The sequence below is a fragment of the Salvelinus fontinalis genome, chromosome 32 (genome assembly GCF_029448725.1).
Source record: "Salvelinus fontinalis isolate EN_2023a chromosome 32, ASM2944872v1, whole genome shotgun sequence".
Classification (NCBI taxonomy): Eukaryota; Metazoa; Chordata; class Actinopteri; order Salmoniformes; family Salmonidae; genus Salvelinus; species Salvelinus fontinalis.
Window position 1 is genome coordinate 44,270,770 of NC_074696.1, and position 22,234 is coordinate 44,293,003.

Sequence of the window (22,234 nt, forward strand, 5' to 3'; positions counted from 1 at the left end):
TACGATTTACCTATTCCATGGCACATGGTAACTGATACACAAAACAAAGCTGGATTCAAAACTTTGAGTTATTAAATTTCAACTATTATACAAAATTCTTGCAACCAATAGAATGTTATATATATATATATATGGGGGTTACAACCATCCCAGCTCTGCAGATTTTGCTGCGAATAGATAGAATAATTGAGATAATCTGTTTTGGTACTGTCCATATGTAGCTTGTTTTTGGTCACAGGTTCAGGAATAGCTGAAGAATTGCAACATTTGCCTGGAGCCTGCTGGGTGGCTATCGAAGTCAGCCTGCAGGCACCCGCCCCAAGGAGTCGCTAGAGCGCGATGGGCCAAGTAAAGCCCCCTCGGCCAAACCCTCCCCTAACCCGGACAACTCTGGGCCAATTGTGCGCCGCCCTATGGGACTCACGGTCACGGCCGGTAATATATATATATATATATATATATATATATATATATACTACCGTTCAAAAGTTTGGGGTCACTGAGACATTTCCTTGTTTTTTGAAAGGAAAGCACATTTTTTGTGCATGAAAATAATATCAAATTGATCAGAAATACAGTGTAGACATTGTTAATGTTGTAAATGACTATTGTAGCTGGAAACGGCAGATTCTTTTTTTTATGGAATATCTACATAGGCGTACAGAGGTCCATTCTCAGCAACCATCACTCCTGTATTCCAATGGCATGTTGTGTTAGCTAATCAAAGTTTATCATTTTAAAACGCTAATTGATCATTAGAAAACCCTTTTGCAATCATGTTAGCACAGCTGAAAACTGTTGTGCTTATTAAAGAAGCAATACAACTGGTCTTCTTTAGGCTAGTTGAGTATCTGGAGCATCAACATTTGTGGTTTCGATTACAGGCTCAAAATGGCCAGAAACAAAGAACTTTCTTCTGAAACTCGTCAGTCTATTCTTGTTCTGAGAAATGAATGCTATTCCATGCGGGAAATTGCCAAGAAACTGAAGATCTCGTACAACGCTGTGTACTACTCCCTTCACAGAACAGCGCAAACTGTCTCTAACCAGAATAGAAAGAGGAGTGGGATGCCCCGGTACACAACTGAGCAAGAGGACAAGAACATTAGTGTCTAGTTTGAGAAACAGATGCCTCACAAGTCCTCAACTGGCAGCTTCATTAAATAGTACCTGCAAAACACTAGTCTCAACGTCAACAGTGAAGAGGTGACTCCGGGATTCTGGCCTTCTAGGCAGAGTTACTTTGTCCAGTGTCTGTGTTCTATTGCCCATCATAATCTTTTATTTTTATTGGCCAGTCTGAGATATGGCTTTTTTCTTTGCAACTCTGCCTGGAAGGCCAGCATCCCAGAGTTGCCTCTTTGCTGTTGATGTTGAGACCAGTGTTGGGACAAAAAATGACATTTCTAAGTGACCCCAAACTTTTGAACGGTAGTGTATAATTCATAAATTTGCAAACATTTCTAAAAGCCGTTTTTCTTTGTCGTTATTGGGTATTGTGTGTTGATTGATGAGAAAATATTTAATCCATTTTAGAATAAGGCTGTAACGTAACAAAATGTGGAAAAAGAGAAGGGGTCTGAATACTTTCTGAATGCACTGTACACATTTATGAATGGATATTTCATTGTAATTTTTATTAACAAGAATGCATATTCGGAACGATACTTTTCAGTGTAATTTAGATAGCAAATTACATGGAGATAATATATATATATATATATATATATATATATATATATATATATATATATATTTTACCTTTATTTAACTAGGCAAGTCAGTTAAGAACAATTTCTTATTTACAATGATGGCCTACCAAACCCTAACGACACTGGGCCAATTGTGCACCGCCCAATGGGACTCCCAATTACGGCCGGTAGTGATACAGCCTGGAATTGAACCAGGGTCAGTGGTGACTAAGCCACTCGGGAGCCCTTTCTATTACATAGTAAATATTTAACATCTAATTTCTAACCTATAATGAGATAAGCATTTGGTTGACTTGATTACCATTGAAATATTTGACCATTCCAAATCACTTTCTGGAATTGTTTTAAAAATATGAGGCTAGGGTTTGGCAGAAAATGACATTCCTTCTACACATAGCTGAATTACTGTTTGTTACAAATCATTGACGAATGATCATAGGAATTTAAGGAATATGTATTTTTGCTGGGATTCTCCAATAGTAGAGTGTTCTTCAGTTGTCTCACATATCACTGTAAAAGAGAAGGGGAGAGATGTTGTGAGTGCATATCATTTCCTTCTCCACTGGAACCTATCATGTAAGTACGAAGGCTAACACCTGCTGTTATGTTTTCAAAAGACACTGTGGACTTTAACTTTCAATCCCTCATTAAGTTAAAATCACAAGTTTCAAGTCCAATACCCTACAAACACCATTATTTGACACACAGTCTCATATATTGATGGTTAGGTTCACAATCATATGACATTATGGTGAAGTGGCTCACCATTGGGGGAAGTCAGAGGCTACTTACTCAGTCATGTACCCCTGCATTAAGTGACTGGATAGGATAACATCCCCGTAGACCATTCTTGACCTGACAGCTCTCTTCACTCTGGCACACCATAGACTGTGACAGAACAACTCCAGATTTTTGGCAGATGTGGACCGCAAAGCAGTCGTCCGAAATCAGGGATTCCCCTATCTAAAAAAAAATACATCCCAGACACATATCAGTGAGACTTTTACACATCCACATTTGAGTCACAGACAGCTCTCCAAAATACATAGCTCTTAATTTCATGGCCAGGTTCAGTTCCAGCTGAAAATGTCAAATAATGTTTTACATATTTCAAATAATGCTTAAAGTATGCTTTTAGACTCCAGCTTGCAGTGTCCCTACCTTAAGGGTGTGTCCACCAGTATAGCAGCTGCACTGGTCCCAGCTAACACAGCCAGTACCATTGAAGTAGAAGTCTTTGTCGCAGGCACATCCCTCAACACAGGTGGTGGGACAGTTGATGGTGTCAGAGAGGCCGGGACATGGAGTTGCACAGGTTTCAGCACAGGTTTGGTAGTGGCTGTTGGCAGGACAGGAGAACGCTGTGGACATATGAGAAAAACTATTGTTTAGTCCTTTTGCATGAACATTACTTTTAGTTATGACTTCAAATATTAGGTTATCCGAATGTGAAACCCGAAAGAAAGTTATGTTGGACTGATTTGCAGAGTCAACCTGGACTCGGGTAGACGTAACATAGTAAACGAAAATAAGGGACACTCAAAGGTAGTACTTTTGGTATGGTATGTATTCATTTGTGGATGTCCACCACCCATTTCATATCATATGTTACGAATTACAATTCACATGATATTTTGCGAACTGCAATTCATACATTATGTTAAGAATTTGCAATACATTTGATATGTTACAAATTCCAATTTGCCATGGCTAAGGTTAGCTAGATGGCTAATGTTAGCTTAGCTATGGGTTAGAGATAGGGGTTAAGGGAAGGGTTAGCTAACATGCTAAGTAGTTGCAAAGTAGCTCAAAAGTAGTAAGTAATTGCAAAGTTGCTAATTAGCTAAAATGCAAAAGTTTTCTATGATGAGAATGTCAAGGGTTCACCTTGGGGTCATGATAGGGGCTGTACCAAATGTTTGATATATTATAATAATTGATTATGCTTATGTTGTATTAATAGAACGGGAGGGGTTAAAGATTTAATATTGTTCCACAGTATTTTCTAATCTCTGCCTCTTATAAAGAAACTGTCTGAGAAATGTGTGACTGTTAAGACAGAACTCTGCAGGGGAGTGTAAGGGATAAGAGACTAGTCAGACATTCCACTATAAATCAACTTGGACATTTACTGCTAAGCTTTTAGATAACACTAAAACTCTTGTTTATATAGCTGTGCAGGCATGGTTTTGGTCTCATGAGTAGAAGGTAATGACGTAGGCAGTTACATCACAGGGGGTTGACTACAAGCATGATAAAAGCAACTTGGGACCTTTTCTATTTTGCAGAAATTACTCGGAAACATGCATGCTATGTTCCTGTTAACTTCTGTCTGCAATTGCATTAATAAAGGTTTTTGAATGATTTAAATAAAGATATTGTCAGAATGCTAATTTCACCAATGAGCCAATGATTGACAAGGAACAAGGAACGAACTCCAACAAGAACACGCATTATAGACGTTCACGTTATACGCCCACCCATCTAACCCAACCAACCACCGTCCTTTTGTTTTTGCCTTAAATAACCTTCTTTCTTATGGTACGTTTGGTATGGTTGGGGCGGCAGGTGGTTAGAGCATTGGACTAGTAACTGAAAAGTTGCAAGATCGAATCCCTGAGCTGACAAGGTAAAAGTCTGCCGTTCTGCCCCTGAACAAGGCAGTTAACCCACTGTTCCTAGGCCGTCATTGAAAATAAGAACTTGCTCTTAACTGACTTGCCTAGTAAAGGTATTTTTTAATAAAGGTATATATATATTTTAAATGGTTACATATCATACAAATTTGAGTGTCCTGGATTTTCCTTTACTATGTTACGTCTACCATTTGAGACCAGCCTGAGAGAGTTGTAGAAAATTTGGTCTAGTGTCAGAAAACCCCCTAAACTACTCACGGCAAAAGGTTGGTGATCTCCAGCTTTCGATCTTTACACCAAAGTCCTGACAGTCTAACATGTAAGCAGCAACACTGTGGCAAAGCATTTTATGTTCTCCCTCAGCCATACAGACATCAAAGAGGCAGTCTCTGAAGTAAGAGGCTGGGTCTATCTCATGGTGGCAGGCGGCAAAGGGTCCTTTAGGATCCGTAATGATACCACAGTCAGCACCAAACACTGCTTTCTTCTTAGAGTTACACTTGGGACAGAAGTCTCCGCTGCAACCGTCCTCACACACCACCCCAGGCATGCTGACCTTCCAGGCCGCCCCAAAAGAGTTAACGTTTTTGTCCATCTGTCCACCAGGTAGCAGGAACTCATCATTCTTGTTACCATTGAAATTGCCACACAGACCACAGGTCTTGCCTCTGTAGTTGCCAGGGACGGTGACGGTGACGTGGTACACAAGGTCATAGGTGACTCTTAGGCCGAAGTCTGTCAATATGACATCATTCGAGCCGTCCTGATAAATCTGCACTGCACCGTTGTTTAGGCTCAGTGGGAGGTTAGTCAGGACGCCGTTCACCTAGGGAAGACATGTTGCATTTGATTCTCACTCACTTCTGGGCTGCAATTAAACTCAATCTGAGTGATATTTTTTTTTTTTTTTTTTTTGTAAGGATGTGTCAGTCATCAATATGAATGACACTAAAAAAAGAAAAGATCATTAATGGAACACAGACACATGATTAAAAATAATCATATACATACCATGATCATTCCGATTTGGTTCCTGCGTAGAATTAGAATTTTATCATAGACTTCTACAGCCAAAAGCTTGGCAACGGACACTTTTGGAGCTGATGACAGAGCATACCACTTCTCGTTCTCCACCACCACAGAGAAGGGGTTGAGGTGTGTGCCTTCCAGATGGCAGCCTTTAGCTGCAGTGTAGGTGCAGGTGCCTTGGAAGTCATAGGTGCCGTTGTCAAAGGTGTTGTAATGTGGGTCGCCTGAGATGGAACAAACTCCTTTTCCAACAGGCTGGCAAGCCCTGACGCCGTTCTTCACCTCACACTTCTCATTGGGTCCACAGGAAAAGTTCTGACACTTCATCTAAAAATAACAGTTCAATTATTTTGTACACAAGATGTTAATACAAGTTTATAAGCGTTTACATTCAATTACAGAAAGGTAGGTCCTATTTTTCTGTCATTCATCATCCCTACCGTGCCATTGCATGTGCATTCTTGCTGACAGAGTCCATTGGGGTAGAAGACTTGTCCATTTTTGTAGTATCTTCCTTCGTGGAGACAACCACACTGGGAGAGTTGTACACATTGGTTTCCGCTGAGAAGGAAGCCAGCATCACAGACACAATCCTCTTTGCACAGAGCTTCACAGCCAGTGGGTGCTGACAGGCTCTGACATGTGGCTGAACAGCCCTGGGCACAAAGCCTATAGTGGCTGTTTGCAGGGCACTGGGCATCTACGAGAATTGACATTTGCAAAATGTCAATGCCTAGTCACCATCTAAATAACCTGAAATGTAATTTGTTTTAAAAAAAGTAATCAAACAAACATCCATACCACAGAATTGATCTGTCCTCCAGGAGTAGACTATGGCCCCTTTATCCTGGCAGGCAGCTGTGTAGGCAGTTAGGGTATTGCACTGCATGTTCCTGTTTCCCTGGTATAGACAGACATCATACAGACAGTCTTGGACGAAACCCATGGGTTCCACCTTGGAGTGGCAGTCACGAAAGGGGCCTGTTGGGTCACTGATGAGGCCACAGTACTTGTTTGTCATGTACTGGTCCCTCTGGGTGATGCTACAGTCAGGACAGGGGCCTTTGCACCCGTTCACACAACCAGGGATCTTTGTTAATCTCCAGCTCTGACCGAACTCCTCTGCAGTGGCAGCCTCCTTCCCATCCTTCATCTGCATGTCGTCCTTTGGATTGTGGTTGTAGTTGCCACACATGCCACACATTGCACTTGCATAAGTGTCGGGGACGGTGACTGTTGCTACGCTGTTCCAGTCATAGGACACTTTCACCCCAAAGTCAGTTTTGATCACAGCAAACCAACCGCTCTTGTATATGTGCAGTTTATTGAGTTTTACAGGAAGATTCACAAGTTCACCATTCACCTTTGAAGGAAACAAAAAAGTAGACGAATGGTTCAGTTAACCTCAGTGTTGACCTTTTTAACATATACAGTGCCTTCAAAAAGTACTCACACCCCTTGACTTTTTCCACATTTTGTTGTGTTACAGCCTGAATTTAAAATGGATGAAATAAATATTTTTTATTTAACTAGGCAAGTTAGTTAAGAACAAATTCTTATTTACAATGACTGCCTACACTGGCCAAACCCAAACGACACTGGGCCAATTGTGAACCGCCCTATGGGACTCCCAATCACGGCCAGTTGTGATACAGCCTGGGATCGAACCAGGGTCTGTAGTGACACCTCTAGCACTGCGATGCAGTGCCTTAGACCTCTGCGCCACTAAGTTGCATGGATAGTGAAATAATAGTGTTTAACCTCTAAAAGGATTCTACTAAGCTAACATATGGAATGTTTTAACATGATTTTTGAGACTATATTTGTATGAACATAACAAGATTCAACAACTGAGACATAAACTGAACAAGTTCCACAGACATGTGACTAACATAAATGGAATAATGTGTCCCTGAACAAACGGGGGGTCAAAATCAAAAGTAACAGTCAGTATCTGTTGTGGCCACCAGCTGCATTAATCACTGCAGTGCATCTCTTCCTCATGGACTGCACCAGATTTGCCAGTTCTAGCTGTGAAATATTACCCCACTCTTCCACCAAGGAACCTGCAAGTTTCCAGACATTTCTGTGGGGAATGGCCCTGGCCCTCACCCTCCGATCCAACAGGTCCCAGACGTGCTCAATGGGATCTTCGCTGGCCATGGCAGAACACTGACATTCCTGTCTTGCAGGAAATCACGCACAGAACGAGCAGTATGGCTGGTGACATTGTCATGCTAGAGGGTCATGTAAGGATGAGCCTGCAGGAAGGGTACCACATGAGGGAGGATGATGTCTTCCCTGTAACGCACAGCGTTGAGATTGCCTGCAATGACAACAAGCTCAATCCGATGATGCTGTGACACACCGCCCCAGACCATGACGGACCCTCCACCTCCAAATCAATCCCGCTCCAGAGTACAGGCCTCGGTGTAACGCTCATTACTTTGACGATAAACGCGAATCCGACCATCACCCCTGGTGAGACAAAACCGCGACTCGTCAGTGAAGAGCACTTTTGCCAGTCCTGTCTGGTCCAGCAACGGTGGGTTTGTGCCCATAGGCTACGTTGTTGCCGGTTATTGTCCTGGCCACCTGCCTTACAACAGGCCTACAACCCTCAGTCCAGCCTCTCTCAGCCTATTGCGGACAGTCTGAGCACTGATGGAGGCATTGTGCATTTCTGGTGTAACTCGGGCAGTTGTTGTTGCCATCCTGTACCTGTCCAGCAGGTGTGATGTTCGGATGTACCAATCCTGTGCAGGTGTTGTTACACGTGGTCTGCCACTGCGAGGACGATCAACTGTCCGCCATGTTTCCCTGTAGCGCTGTGTTAGTCATGTCACAGTACGGACATTGCAATTTTTTGCGCTGGCAACGTTTTTCAGTCCTCATGCCTCCTTGCAGCATGGCTAAGGCACGTTCACGCAGATGAGCAGGGACCCTGGGCATCTTTCTTTTGGTGTTTTTCAGAGTCAGTAGAAAGGCCTCTTTAGTGTCCTAAGCTTTCATAACTGTGACCTTAATTGCCTACCATCTGTAAGCTGTTAGTGTCTTAACGACCGTTCCACAGGTGCATGTTCATTTATTGCTATGGTTCATTGAACAAGCATGTGAAACAGTGTTTAAACCCTTTACAATGAAGATCTGTGAAGTTATTTGGATTTTTACGAATTATCTTTGAAAGACAGAGTCCTGAAAAAGGGACATTTCTTTTTTGGCTGAATTTGTACTGGAGTTGCTTACCAAGGCAACATTGAATGTTCCTGAGTGGCTTAGTTACAGTTTGGACTTATAACAGCTTGAAAATCTATAGCAAGACATGAAAATGGCTGTCTAGCAATGCTCAACATCCAATTTGACAGAGCATGAAGAATTTCAAAAATATTAATGCAATTATTGTACAATCAGGTGTGCAAAGCTCTTAGAGACTTACCCAGAAATACTCACAGCTGTAATCGCTGCCAATGGTAATTCCAACATGTATTGACTCACGCATGTGAATACTTATGTAAATCAGATATTTCTGTACTTCATTTTCAAGAAATTTGCAATAAATTCTAAAAACATGTTTTCACTTTGTCATTATGGGGTACACTATTCAATCAATGTGGAATAAATCAAAGGGTATGAATATTTTCCGAAGGCATTGTAATCAAAACTATACGATTTTTAATTACAAGTCATTTCTTACCATCACAAATCCTGGGTGCTCTTTGCTGATGACAATCGTGTACCCATAGACCTTGACCTCTACCAGCTTGGTGATGGACCCCACCTTTTTAGCTCGCCCATCGTTCTGTATGGCAACACTAAAGGGCTCCAGGCTGGTGTCATTGGAGCAGACAATAGCCATCTGATACACACAGGTGCCCTGGAAGTTGTAGAGTTGTCCATCGAAAGTGTGGTAATGTGGATCACCAGACACCATGCATGAGGAAAAGGTTGTAGGGTAGCAGCCTCTTATGCCATCAACCACCTTGCACTGCTGTCCAAGTGGACAACTGACCACCTGGCTCTCAATTCTCCCACCAGTGGAGCTGCAGGTAAAGCGTTTGGTACAGCTCTCATCCCCCCAGAAAGATGTTCCGGCTTCCACATAGTGGCCGTTGTACTGGCAGCCACATTGAGACTTAGGCACACACTTGTTCCCACTGCGCAGGTGGCCCTCGTCACAGGTACAGGCCTCCACACAGCTGGCTTTGCATTTTGAGGGAGAATTTGGGTCTTCACAGGTGGCAGGGCAGGCGTTTCCACAGAACTCATAGTGACTGTGCTCTGGGCATTCAGGCTTGGCTGGGGGGAAAAGACCACAAACCACACTCATTTTTACAACATTTGAAATGGGAAGTAAAGTATTGCAGTCCTTTTATGCTCTAATCCTCCTGAAAATGATCAGTTGTCTTTGCAAGTCACTCACGGCAATGGGCAATGCTTCTCCAGTTGTTCACGCTGAGCCCAGCCCTCTGGCAGGCATCGGTGTACACTTGCATGGTGTCACACATGTACGTCTTCATGATCTCGCCCCGACAAAGGTCATACAAGCAGTTCTCATTTAAGATCTTGTAGTCAATGGCGGCATTGCAGTTTTTGAAGGGTCCATTCATTATTTCTGTGACAAAGGTGCAAAAGATCTCCCTTTCTAAGTGCTTAACCAAGTCGCTCGTACAGTTCTCACATTGGCCTGTGCACTCGTCTCTGCAGTAGGCATCACCTCCCTTGTCTGATACCCTCCAGCTCTTGCCTAGGGCCACAACATTACTGGCAAGGGAGCCACTGGGAGTGGTGAGTTCGTCATCCTGTTTGCCATTAAAGTTGCCGCACATGCCACACACCTTGCCTGCCAGGCTCCTGGGCATAGTCACCACCAGTGACTTCAGCCAATCATACTGCACCATCAGACCAAAGTCTGTCTCCAGGACAACTGAAAATCCACTCTGGGAGAGTTTCAATTTGCCATTGTCTAAGCTGATGGGAAGATTCCATAACTGGAAGTTAACCTGCAATGAAATCAAACCACATTTGACAAATAATTTACACACGGTACATGCAGATACAGTACACCCATATACACCAAACAAAGACAAGGATTGTTGAACAGATAACATAGATAGAAAACTTGAGAATCCACATACCCGGACAAGACCAAATTCAGAGTTGACAATGTCAATGTTGACTCCGTAAACCTTGACGGTGACCATTCCCACGGAGGTGAGCTGGGAGTTTGCGGGATCCTCCACATTCTTGGCCTGCACCTCAAAGGCTGGGTGGTCCTTGTCAACATGGCAGTTCTTAGTCATGATGTAGGTGCAGTTGCCCATGAAGGTGTAGTAGTGGCCGTCGAACGTGCGGTAGTGGGGGTCGCCCATCGCCCAGCAGGTGCCTATCTTTGGTGGGACAGTAGCTGGTCCTGCAGAGCAGAGTCCTACAAAGTGCTCTAATGGTAAATGTTATGCTCCTCAAAGTGAACAGAAAATCCCTATAATTGATTTGATCTGTCTAGATACCATAATTGTATGTCCTTTGTTCAGCTGTAGCAATTATGCAACATTTTATACTATGCCATTGGTCCTTTACCCTTTGGCATAGATTTGGTGAAGCTGAACACTTCTTTTTGTGATAGTCAATAGAACACAATCTCTGTCATTGTGTATTTGCAGGGCTAATATGTACCTTACACCCACAGTTTATATTGTAAGTTATCAGTGTCAGCATAGCAAATACCCTTTGTTTTATCTCGAGTGCTATATTTTCGGCTGGCGTTAAGGCAGCGCTAATGTCAAACGCACATTGGTTTGCAATTTCATCATGTAAAAACAGGCTCACTGGCATTTTCCAGCCCTAACGCCAGGTTTGACTGTCTTATACAGTGGGGGGGGGGGGGAGTATTTTGTCAGCCACCAATTGTGCAAGTTCTCCCACTTAAAAAGATGAGAGAGGCCTGTAATTTTCATCATAGGTACACTTCAACTATGACAGACAAAATGAGAAAAAAAATCCAGAAAATCACATTGTAGGATTTTTGATGAATTTATTTGCAAATTATGGTGGAAAATAAGTATTTGGTCTATAACAAAAGTTTATCTCAAAACTTTGTTATATACCCTTTGTTGGCAATGACAGAGGTCAAAGACATATTGCATATTTATTAAAAAGAAAAAACATAAGTATTCAGACCCTTTGCTATGAGACCCAAAATTGAACTCAGGCGCATCCTGTTTGTGAAGGATGGTTTTGTTCTCTTTTAACATAAATATATGCCTTATAGAAAAAGGACATGTTAATCACAACACATAGCGTGACTGCAGAAAAGCTGTTGTTAATCTAGGGTGTCGACTGTGCAAACCACAAGGTTGAGACAAGATGGAAAAATGCTGAATAACAAGAAAACAGGAACTGAGGAATGTGTAGGGAAAATGCTGAATAACAAGAAAACAGGAACTGAGGAATGTGTAGAAACCAACAAATCAGCTCAATCTTCACAAACACCATTCCGGACATTTGAATCCTGAGTGCTGTGTCTGGGCACCACCGATAGGCTAGCAAGTTTAAACCACGCTAAGCCTCTACTGTGACAGGCCAACTCTAAAGTTGGAACTACCTCTGTCACAGTATAAAAGAAGATGTCTGTACTATTTCAGTCAGTTCTCTGCTTTACCCTGCGTGGTGATACAGGGAACCCGTATATACGAAAATTGCATTTACCATTCTGAGCTTATGTTAAATAAAAATACTTAAAGTATATTCGGTGACTTTGAATCACATTTTATCCTGATACCAGATTTGATTGATGCAACCTTTGGCATGTTTCCATTGATCATCCTTGAGATGCTTCTACAGCTTGATTGGGGCTCTGAATACTTTCCGAATGCACTGTTTCAGCTCACTTAAGCTCAGATGGGCTGGGTTGAAATATTTGAGGTGTGTCCTTAAAAACATGATCCAAGTGCTAATTTCAGGCAGCGCTGATAGGGATATTTAAGACCAACGAAAAGCTGGTTTTAGTGGTAACGCAATTGGCTATGGTATGAATTTTGACAGGGGGAACGCAGCTTATCCTGCCGTGACGCACACTGTCCTTATGTGCATAGAACAAGAGTAGCCTAATGTGCTTTTGGTTCCTGTATACTTCATATTTAGAAACATGAAAAAGTTATGGTTTTTTTCCATTTCGTTAAATTTTATTAAAGACCAAGCACAACCTCCCCTCTTCTCAATTAAGTTTTTTTTTTTTTTGCCAAAGGCAATCGCAAAGTGGTCAAGACTGTCAAAAAAGGGTTTGGCTCCTGAGACCCCTTGGAAATAAATCTTAATCACCAAAGATTTATTAAAATATCAAGTTTTAAAAGAGTAAAACAATGAGCTGACATTACCTTTTTATCTTTGCATTGTAGTCAGGCCCACATTATTTTAGCCATGCCGGAGGAGAAGGCAGACGTTTTACGTGTACCCAACCGATTGTGTTTTTTTCTTTGTTTATTTGCGTTGTTTGTAACTTTACTTTTTTAACTTATTTTGTAAATAATGTTCCCGCTACCGTCTCTTATGAGCCAAAATAACTTCTGTACATCAGGACTGCGATTACTCACCACAGACTGGCAGAATCCTTTTTTCCTTTAAGGAGTCTGATGAACGCGAATGATATACTGCTTTCTCGGGAACAGGCCCAGATCCCCATGATTTGCGTGAGGAGGAGGCGGAGAAAATTGGGGCCAGAGGGCAGGCTGCCTTCTGAGAATTCGTAGGCGATCAAATAAACCCACACTTCCTTCCATTCTGCAAGCAAACGTGCAGTATTTGGAGAACAAAATCGATGACCTACGCGCAAGATTAAACTACCATCAGGACATTCAAAACTATAATATCTTATGCTTCACGGAGATGTGGCTGAATGACGACGCTATCAACATACAGCTGGCTGGTTATACGCTGTACCGGCAGGACAGAACAGTGGCGCCACTATTCCATCCTAGCTGAAGGAGTGCTCTCATCTTATCTACGAACATAGACAGGGCTTTAACTCCTCTAGCTCCACAATGAGATAGTGTGCAAGCCAGGCAGCAGGCTGTTAGCCAACCTACCAGCTTAGTGGAGTCTGCCACTAGCACAGTCAGTGTAGTCAGCTCAGCTATCCCCATTGAGACCGTGTCCGTGCCTCGATCTAGGTTGGGCAAAACTAAACACGGCAGTGTTTGCCTTAGCAATCTCAGTGGAATAAAGACCTCCTCCATCCCTGTCATTATTGAAAGAGATTGTGATATCTCACATCTCAAAATAGGGCTACTTAATGTTAGATCCCTCACTTCCAAGGCAGTAATAGTCAATGAACTAATCACTGATCATAATCTTGATGTGATTGGCCTGACTGAAACATGGCTCAAGCCTGATGAATTTACTGTGTTAAATGAGGCCTCACCTCCTGGTTACACTAGTGACCATATACCCCGCAAAGGCGGAGGTGTTGCTAACATTTACGATAGCAAATTTCAATTTGCAAAAAAATGAACGACTGCGTTTTGGTCTTTTGAGCTTCTAGTCATGAAATCTATGCAGCCTACTCAATCACTTTTTATAGCTACTGGTTACAGGCCTCCTGGGCCATATACAGCGTTCCTCACTGAGTTCCCTGAATTCCTATCGGACCTTGTAGTCATGGCAGATAATATTCTAAGTTTTGGTGATTTTAATATTCACATGGAAAAGTCCACAGACCCACTCCAAAAGCCTTACTGATCCATCATCAACTCAGTGGGTTTTGTCCAATATGTCTCCGGACCTACTCACTGCCACAGTCAAACTCTGCACCTAGTTTATCCCGTGGAACAAATGTTGTGTATCTTAATGTTTTTCCTCATAATCCTGGACTATCGGACCACCAACAAATAATCTGCTCAGACCCCAACCAAGGATCATCAAAAGTTGTGCTATAAATTCTCGGACAACCCAAAGATTCCTAGATGCCCATCCAGACTCCCTCCATCTACCCAAGGATGTCAGAGTACAAAAATCAGTTAACCACCTAACTGAGGAACTCAATTTAACCTTGCGTAATACCCTAAATGCAGTCGCACAAAAAAACATTTGTCATAAGAAACTAGCTCCCTGGTATACAGAAAATACCGGAGCACTGAAGCAAGAAAATTGGAACGGAAATGGCGCTACACCAAACTAGACGTCTTCCGCCTAGCTTGGAAAGACCGTACCGTGCAGTATCGAAGAGCCCTCACTGCTGCTCAATCATCCTATTTTTCTTAATTGAGGAAAATAAGAACAATCCAATATTTATATTTTATACTGTCGCAAAGCTATCTAAAAAGCAACATTCCCCAAAAGAGGATGGCTTTCACTTCAGCAGTGATACATTTGATGAAAAGATCATGATCATTAGAAAGCAAATCTGCGTATTCCTCCAAAGCTCAGTTGTCCTGAGTATGCACACAACTGCAACTAGGATCAACAACTAGGATCAAGGGAGACACTCAGGTTTTTTAATACTAATAATCATGGCCTCTAAATGTTTAAGCTGCATGCTGGACCCTATTCCAACTAAACTACTGAAAGAGCTGCTTCCTGTGCTTGGCCCTCCTATGTTGAACATAATAAACGGATCTCTATCCACCGGATGTGTACTGAACTCACTAAAAGTGGCAGTAATAAAGCCTCTCTTGAAAAAGCCAAACCTTGACCCAGAAAATATAAAATAACTATCGGCCTATATCGAATCTCCCATTCCTCTCCAAAGAAAATGTAAAAGTTGTTGCACAGCAACTCACTGCCTTCCTGAAGACAAACGATGTATACAAAACGCTTCAGTCTGGTTTTAGACCCCATCATAGCACTGAGACTGCACTTGTAAAGGTGGTAAATGACCTTTTAATGGTGTCAGACCGAGGCTCTGCACCTGTCCTCGTTCTCCTAGGCCTTAGTGCTGCTTTTGATACCATCGATCACCACGTTCTTTTGGAGAGATTGGAAACCCAAATTGGTCTACATGGACAAGTTCTGGCCTGGTTTAGATTTTATCTGTCGGAAAGATATCGGTTTGTCTCTGTAGAGGGTTTGTCCTCTGACAAATCAACTGTAAATGTCGGTGTTCCTGAAGGCTTCGATTTAGGACCACTATTGTTTTCACTATTTATTTTACCTCTTGGTGATGTCATTCGGAAACAATGTTAACTTTCACTGCTATGCGGATGACACACAGCTGGACATTTCGATGAAACTTGGTGAAGCTCCAAAATTGCCCTCCCTGGAAGCCTGTGTTTCAGACATAAGGAAGTGGATGGCTGCAAATGTTTTACTTTTAAACTCAGACAAACAGAGATGCTTGTTCTAGGTCACAAGAAACAGAGACATCTTCTGCTGAATCTGACAATTAATCTTGATGGTTGTACAGTCGTCTCAAATAAAACTGTGAAGGACCTCGTCGTTACTCTGGACCCTGATCTCTCTTTTGACGAACATAACAAAACTATTTCAAGGACAGATTTTTTCCATCTTCGTAAAATTGCAAAAATCTGAAACTTTCTGTCCAAAAATTATGCTGAATAATTTATCCATACTTTTGTCACTTCTAGGTTAGCCTACTGCAATGCTTTACCTTCCGGCTACCCGGATAAAGCACTAAATAAACTTCAGTTAGTGCTAAACACGGCTGCTAGAATCTTGACTAGAACCAAAACATGTGATCATATTTCTCCAGTGCTAGCCTCTCTACACTGGCTTCCTGTTAAGGCTACACGGGCTTGCTCCTACCTAACTTTCCAATTTGGTCCTGCCGTACATACCTACACGTACACTACGGTCACAAGACGTAGGCCTCCTTACTGTCCATAGAATTTCTAAGCAAACAGCTGGAGGCAGGGCATTCTCTTGTAGAGCTCAATTTTTATGGAATGGTCTGCCTATCCATGTGAGAGACGCAGACTCGGCCTCAACCTTTAAGTCTTTATTGAAGACTCATCTCTTCAGTAGGTCCTGTGATTGAGTGTAACCTGGCCCAGGGGTTTGAAGGTGAATGGCACTGGAGCAACGAACCGCCCTTGCTGTCTCTGCCTGGCCGGTTCCCCTCACTCCACTGGGATTCTCTGCCTCAAAGCCTAATACGGGGCTGAGTCACAGGCATTCTGGTGCTCTTCCATGCCGTCTCTAGGAGGGGTGCATCACTTGAGTGGGTTGAGTCACTGATGTGATCTACCTGTCTGGGTTGATGCCGAACCTTGGGTTCGTGCCGTGGGGGAGATCTTCGTGGGCCATACTCGGCCTTGTCTCAGGACAGTAAGTTGGTGGTTGAAGATATCCCTCCAGTGGTATGGGAGCTGTGCTTTGGCAAAGTGGGTGGGGTTATAGCCTGTCTGTTTCGCACTGTCCGGGGGTATCATCGGATGGGGCCACAGTGTCTCCCGAACCCTCCTGTCTCATCCTTCAGTATTTATGCTGCAATAGTTTGTGTCGGGGGGCTAGGGTCAGTCTGTTATATCTGGAGTATTTCTCCTTTATTATCCGGTGTCCTGTGTGAATTTAAGTATTTTATTTCTCTCTCTCTCTCTCTCTCTCTCTCTCTCTCTCTCTCTCTCTCTCTCTCTCTCTCTCTGAGGACCTGAGCCCTAGGACCATGCCTCAGGACTACCTGTCCTGATGAATCCTTGCTGTCCCCAGTCCACCTGGTCGTGCTGCAGCTCCAGTTCAAACTGTTCTGCCTACGGCTATGGAACGCTGACCTGTTCACCGGACGTGCTACCTTGTCCCAGACCTGCTGTTTTCAACTCTCTAGAGACAGCAGGAGCGGTAGAGATACTCTGAATGATCGGCTATGAAAAGCCAACTGACACTTACTCCTGAGGTGCTGACCTGTTGTACCCTCTACAACCACTGTGATTATTTTTATTTGAACATGCTGGTCATCTATGAACATTTGGACATCTTGGCCATGTTATGTTATAATCTCCACCCGGCACAGCCAGAAGAGGACTGGTCACCCCTCATAGCCTGGTTCCTCTCTAGGTTTCTTCCTAGGGTTCTGGCCTTTCTAGGGAGTTTTTCTTAGCCACCGTGGTTCTACACCTGCATTGCTTGCTTTTGGGGTTTTAGGCTGGGTTTTTGTACAGCACTTTGTGACATCAGCTGACGTAAGAAGGGCTTTACAAATAAATCTGATTGAAAGGGAAGCACAGCCGCGAGCTGCCCAGTGACACGAGCCTACCAGACGAGCTAAACTATTTCTATGCTCGCTGAAACATGCATGAGAGCACCAGCTGTTCCCGGAAGACTGTGTGATCACGCTCTCCGCAGCCAATGTGAGTAAGACCTTTTAAACAGGTCAACATTCACAAGGCCGCAGGGCCAGACGGATTACCAGGACGTGTCTTCGCTGATATTTTCAACCTCTCCCCTGTCCGAGTCTGTAATACCAACATGTATTAAGAAGACCACGATAGTGCCTGTGCCCAAGAACACTAAGGTAACCTACCTAAATGACTACCAACCCGTAGCATTCACGTCTGTAGCCATGAAGTGCTTTGAAAGGCTGGTCATGGCTCACATCAACATCATTATCCAAGAAACCCTAGACCTGCTCCAATTTGCAAACCAACCCAACACATCCACAGATGATGCAATCTTTATTGCACTACACACTGCCCTTTCCCACCTGGACAAGAGGAACACCTATGTGAGAATGCTATTCATTGACTACAGTTCAGCGTTCAATACCATAGTGCCCTCAAAGCTCATCAATAAGCTAAGGACACTGGGACAAAACACCTCCCTCTGCAACTGGATCCTGGACTTCCTGACAGGCCGCCCCCAGGTGGTAAGGTTAGGTAGCAACACATCTGCCACGCTGATCCTCAACACAGGAGCCCCTCAGGGGTGCATACTCAGCCCCTTCTGTACTCCCTGTTCACTCATGACTGCACGGCCAGGCATGACTCCAACACCATCATTAAGTTTGCACAGTGGTTGGCCTGATCACCGACAACGACGAAACAGCCTATAGGGAGGAGGTCAGAGACCTGGCTATGTGGTGCCTATCATCCAGGACCTCTATACCAGGCGGTGTCAGAGGAAGGCCCTAAAAATTGTCAAAGACTCTAGTCGCCCTAGTCATAGACTTTTCTCTCTGCTACCGCACGGCAAGCGGTACCGCACTTCCAAGTCTAGGTTCAAGAGGCTTCTAAACAGCTTCTACCCCCAAGCCATAAGACTGCTGAATAGTTAATCAAATGGCTACCCCGACTATTTACATTGCCCACTCCTCACACCCTCTCTTTTAACGCCCCTGCTACTCTCTGTCATTATATATGCATCGTCACTTTAATAACTCTACCTACATGTACATATTACCTTAATTCCCTTGACTAATTTAGTCTCTTAGAGACTATATAGTCTCGCTATTGTTATTTTACTGCTGCTCTTTAATTACTTGTTACTTTTCTTTGCTTATTCTTATCCGTATTTTTTTTATACTGCATTGTTGGTTAGGGGATGGTAAGTAAGCATTTCACTATAAGGTTTACACCTGCTGTATTCGGCGCATGTCACTAATACAATTTGATTTGATTTGAGGTCCCGTGTTGGACATGCGTAAAAACCCCTCCATGATGTAGGCTATGTGTTCATTTCCATCATGAAACAAGAGATGAGAACCTCTGGTGAATACCAGTTAAAAGTGATCTGTAATCTGTAAAAATGACTTGTTTTCCATTTTATATGTTCAAAATCCAAGCCCTCCCTTTGGCCTACTATAAGGCTGGTTCAACAGCAATGCGTGTCTTTTTTATGCTGCCGATTTTATGATATCAGTACATTTGACATGTATTTATTGTTGACGCTGTTAAAATGTTATTACAACCAAACTTATTCGAATGATTCACCTTCCTGGTATTATGGTGACAACGTCCGTGGTGCGCTTGCAATGCAACTTCTGGAGATGTGTGAATGCGATTTGATCTGTTAGATGTTTCCAATTATGTTCATAAAGCATATGCCTATTTGGGAGCAGTATAACAGTGAATGGACATTCTCCTTTACCATTTATATTGGATCTTTGTCCAGCTACTGGGAGAAGTTTGGATGTGCATAAAAGCCATCCATAGTCTGTGTTGTTTAAATATTATATAGCCACGGAGAGAAATGATGGTGCCTGTAAGTATGACAGCCTATTTAAAAATATTTGTTCTCTTGTTAGGCCTTATCAATAATTAATTGAATCTTGCGTTTTGACAATGTTTGGCATGTTCATGCTCAGCCATAATGCAATTTACAGTATGCCTTACCCCTATATCCGTGTGAATGCTATTGAAGCCATGCAATTACTTACGGTAGAACAATGTGGACTGCAAATGGGTTCAAGTTAAGGTATTTAGTAAAGATAGGTCTACATTTTGTGATTTTCTTTCTGTTTAACAAACTATAACAGACCAACATTGGAATTACAGTTGATTCCAAGTCAATGCATAAAAGACCTTAAATACACAACTTGAAGCAACCACATATTTTGCCATGGAGCAAGCTTCGGCACACCCACAACTTGTTTATTCATCAAAACACAGCCCTTTCGCACCAACGCCAGCAAGTGGGCTGGTAATTGTGATCGTGAAAATAGCATAACTCTACTGCCTGCGCTTAGATTTACCATTGCGTTAGATTTGTGAAAATAGAGCCCATAGTCTTTCCATATTCCACAGGTCTTATCAAATTGCAATTTAATATTCACCCACAGCACAATATTGCTGTATTTTCATTTTCCGCTGTTCAAATAAGAACTGTAAAGAGAGATAATAATGAATATTATATGGATATAGTTTAGAATTGCAATTTACCACAGTCTAACGTGTACTCAGCAACCATTTGTCATTTCTGAATCAGTCTCACTGTAGGAGTAACCTTTTACAGTGGTTTGATATGCAATATTTTATTGTAGTACTGATTTAAATGCGTCTTGTGTGCCTGGCACCTAATTTGTATTAATCTCACGGTAGCACATTTATCAATGGTTTCCATTTCTTTGCAGACTATGCTTTCTCTGTTTTTTTATTACTCTTATCATTTGTATTAAAATAAATGGACAAAATAAAGATGGTCACACACTCTAAATACTGTGTGCTCCCAGTCATTTAATAGGTAACCACCAACAATTAATGGGTAACCACCACCAATTAATGGGTAACCACCAACAATTAATGGGTAACCACCAACAATTAATGGGTAAACGCCAACGTTCTTCAGGATTATCGTTGGTAGAAAAAGGAAAACAAAACGCAGACTTTCAGGACTCACCACTCAGCAGTAGCACCACAGAGCTGGACAGTAACATCCACATAGCTGAAATCAGAGAATACAGTTTAAACCCCCAAGGACAACTATACACTCTCATCAGCAACGCCTGTGTCATTCAATGACTCAATGATGAGTCAAATGAGACTCATGCCCATTTCACGACATAAAAAAAGCAACATTTAATCATAATAAATAAACACATTGATATTTGTAATCATTTTGTTGAAATGGGGACATTGAACAATGTCAATGAAAGGGATATTCTTAAATTATCATCCGAGGTATGGTTGTATCATAACAAAACAATATATGCCAATTATCTGGAATTCAGTATTCTCTTACCTGAGCTGGAAAACTGGTGTGATGGGGTCTTTGTAGCTCAGCCTTAAATTCTATTCAGCTTCTCCCCAAGAGCCAATGAGGCTCTCTGATCCTCAGTACAATACAATCAGCACACCCACACCCACACATGGTGAAGCCTTCATAAAGCAGGTTAGCATCCTACACCTGTATAGTGTTCTTTTATTTAACTAGGCAAGTCAGTTATTAAGAACAAATTCTTGTTTTACAATGAAAGCCTACAGTTGTTTTACTGCATTGTTCAGGGGCAGAACAACAGATTTTTTACCTTGTCTGCTCAGGGATTTCATCCATCAACCTTTCAGTTACTGGCCCCGCACTCTAACCACTAGACTACCTGCCACCCCAGTATGCAGCAGGGGTATTCAAATCTTACCCTACGAGGAGTATTGGTGGTTTTCTGTTTTACCTGATCATTAATTGCACCTACTTGGTGTCACAGGTCTTAATCAGTCCCTGATTAGAGGGGAAGAATGATAAAAAGCAGCAGTCAATTATAACAGTCAATTATATTGAGCTGCAGGGCAGCACTCATCTGTAATCTCCTAATCACATGAAACTCCCTTCAGAGCCTTTGTGACGTGTGAAACTCCCTTCAGAGCCTTTGTGACGTGTGACTTACCAGTAGCTCTTTCATATTGATACTGAACATTGCGTGAGACTAGGTCTGTGATTCTTAACCAAGTGTACCTGCCTCCACTTCAGTCTCCATATGAAAGGCTCTATGGCTGACCTCCCTTCTTAATCGTGATTACATTGTTGACATCAATTGTTACATTGTGGCCACCACCCACAAGAAAAAGACCAAGGTGTCATTCCTGATTAAAGTATTTTGATTAATGGGCTCCCACTATCTTTATACTATTGTGCGTCTTTCAATAGGTTCAAGCGGTACCATTGTTTATTAAGGCCAGGAAAGGCATTGTGTGTGATTGATTTCAGGAGTGGTAACCTTTTTATGTCACCATGTCTTGGCTCTTGTTTTTTTATTTTATTCTGTGTCTGCATAGAATATATAACCTGCACACAAAAATGTGTTGTTAGGACGTCCCTGGAACATTACCAAATGGTTGCCTAAAGTGGTCAGAACGTTGTGTCATGGTCCCCTGGAGGTTTTGTCTAGTTCCAGGTTTCTCCCGGGTGTGTCCCGAGGACCTTTCCAAGGTGTTCTTCCAATGTTGTGTCACGGTCCCCTGGAGGTTTTGCCAAGTTCCTGGT

The 22,234-nt window shown here is 42.5% G+C and overlaps 1 protein-coding gene and 1 long non-coding RNA gene across 2 annotated transcripts; one reads left to right on the forward strand and one right to left on the reverse strand.

Moving 5' to 3' along the window:
• Positions 1-1,632: 1,632 nt before the first annotated feature.
• On the reverse strand, positions 1,633-13,471 carry LOC129831440 (IgGFc-binding protein-like). Its single transcript, XM_055894836.1, has 11 exons — positions 12,967-13,471; positions 10,513-10,802; positions 9,798-10,377; positions 9,072-9,673; positions 6,179-6,740; positions 5,818-6,077; positions 5,360-5,704; positions 4,607-5,174; positions 2,874-3,073; positions 2,505-2,675; positions 1,633-2,222 (listed from the first exon to the last, which is right to left on the reverse strand). The coding sequence occupies exons 2-10, from the start codon at positions 10,744-10,746 to the stop codon at positions 2,505-2,507; spliced, it is 3,522 nt and encodes a 1,173-aa protein (XP_055750811.1). The 5' UTR covers positions 10,747-10,802; positions 12,967-13,471; the 3' UTR covers positions 1,633-2,222.
• A 359-nt stretch (positions 13,472-13,830) lies between these two features.
• Positions 13,831-20,473, forward strand: LOC129831441 (uncharacterized). Its single transcript, XR_008755720.1, has 2 exons — positions 13,831-16,654; positions 16,974-20,473. It is a non-coding gene; the product is annotated as an uncharacterized LOC129831441 (long non-coding RNA).
• Positions 20,474-22,234: the final 1,761 nt, after the last annotated feature.

Excerpts from the sequence above, each read along its gene's own strand:
- LOC129831440 (XM_055894836.1), bottom strand. The coding sequence starts at position 10,746 with ATGGGCGACCCCCACTACCGCACGTTCGACGGCCACTACTACACCTTC. Across the intron at positions 10,378-10,512 it reads CTGAATTTGGTCTTGTCCGG|GTTAACTTCCAGTTATGGAA; the intron begins GTATGTGGATTC and ends ATTTCATTGCAG. Across the intron at positions 3,074-4,606 it reads GAGATCACCAACCTTTTGCC|CGTTCTCCTGTCCTGCCAAC; the intron begins GTGAGTAGTTTA and ends ATATGTCCACAG.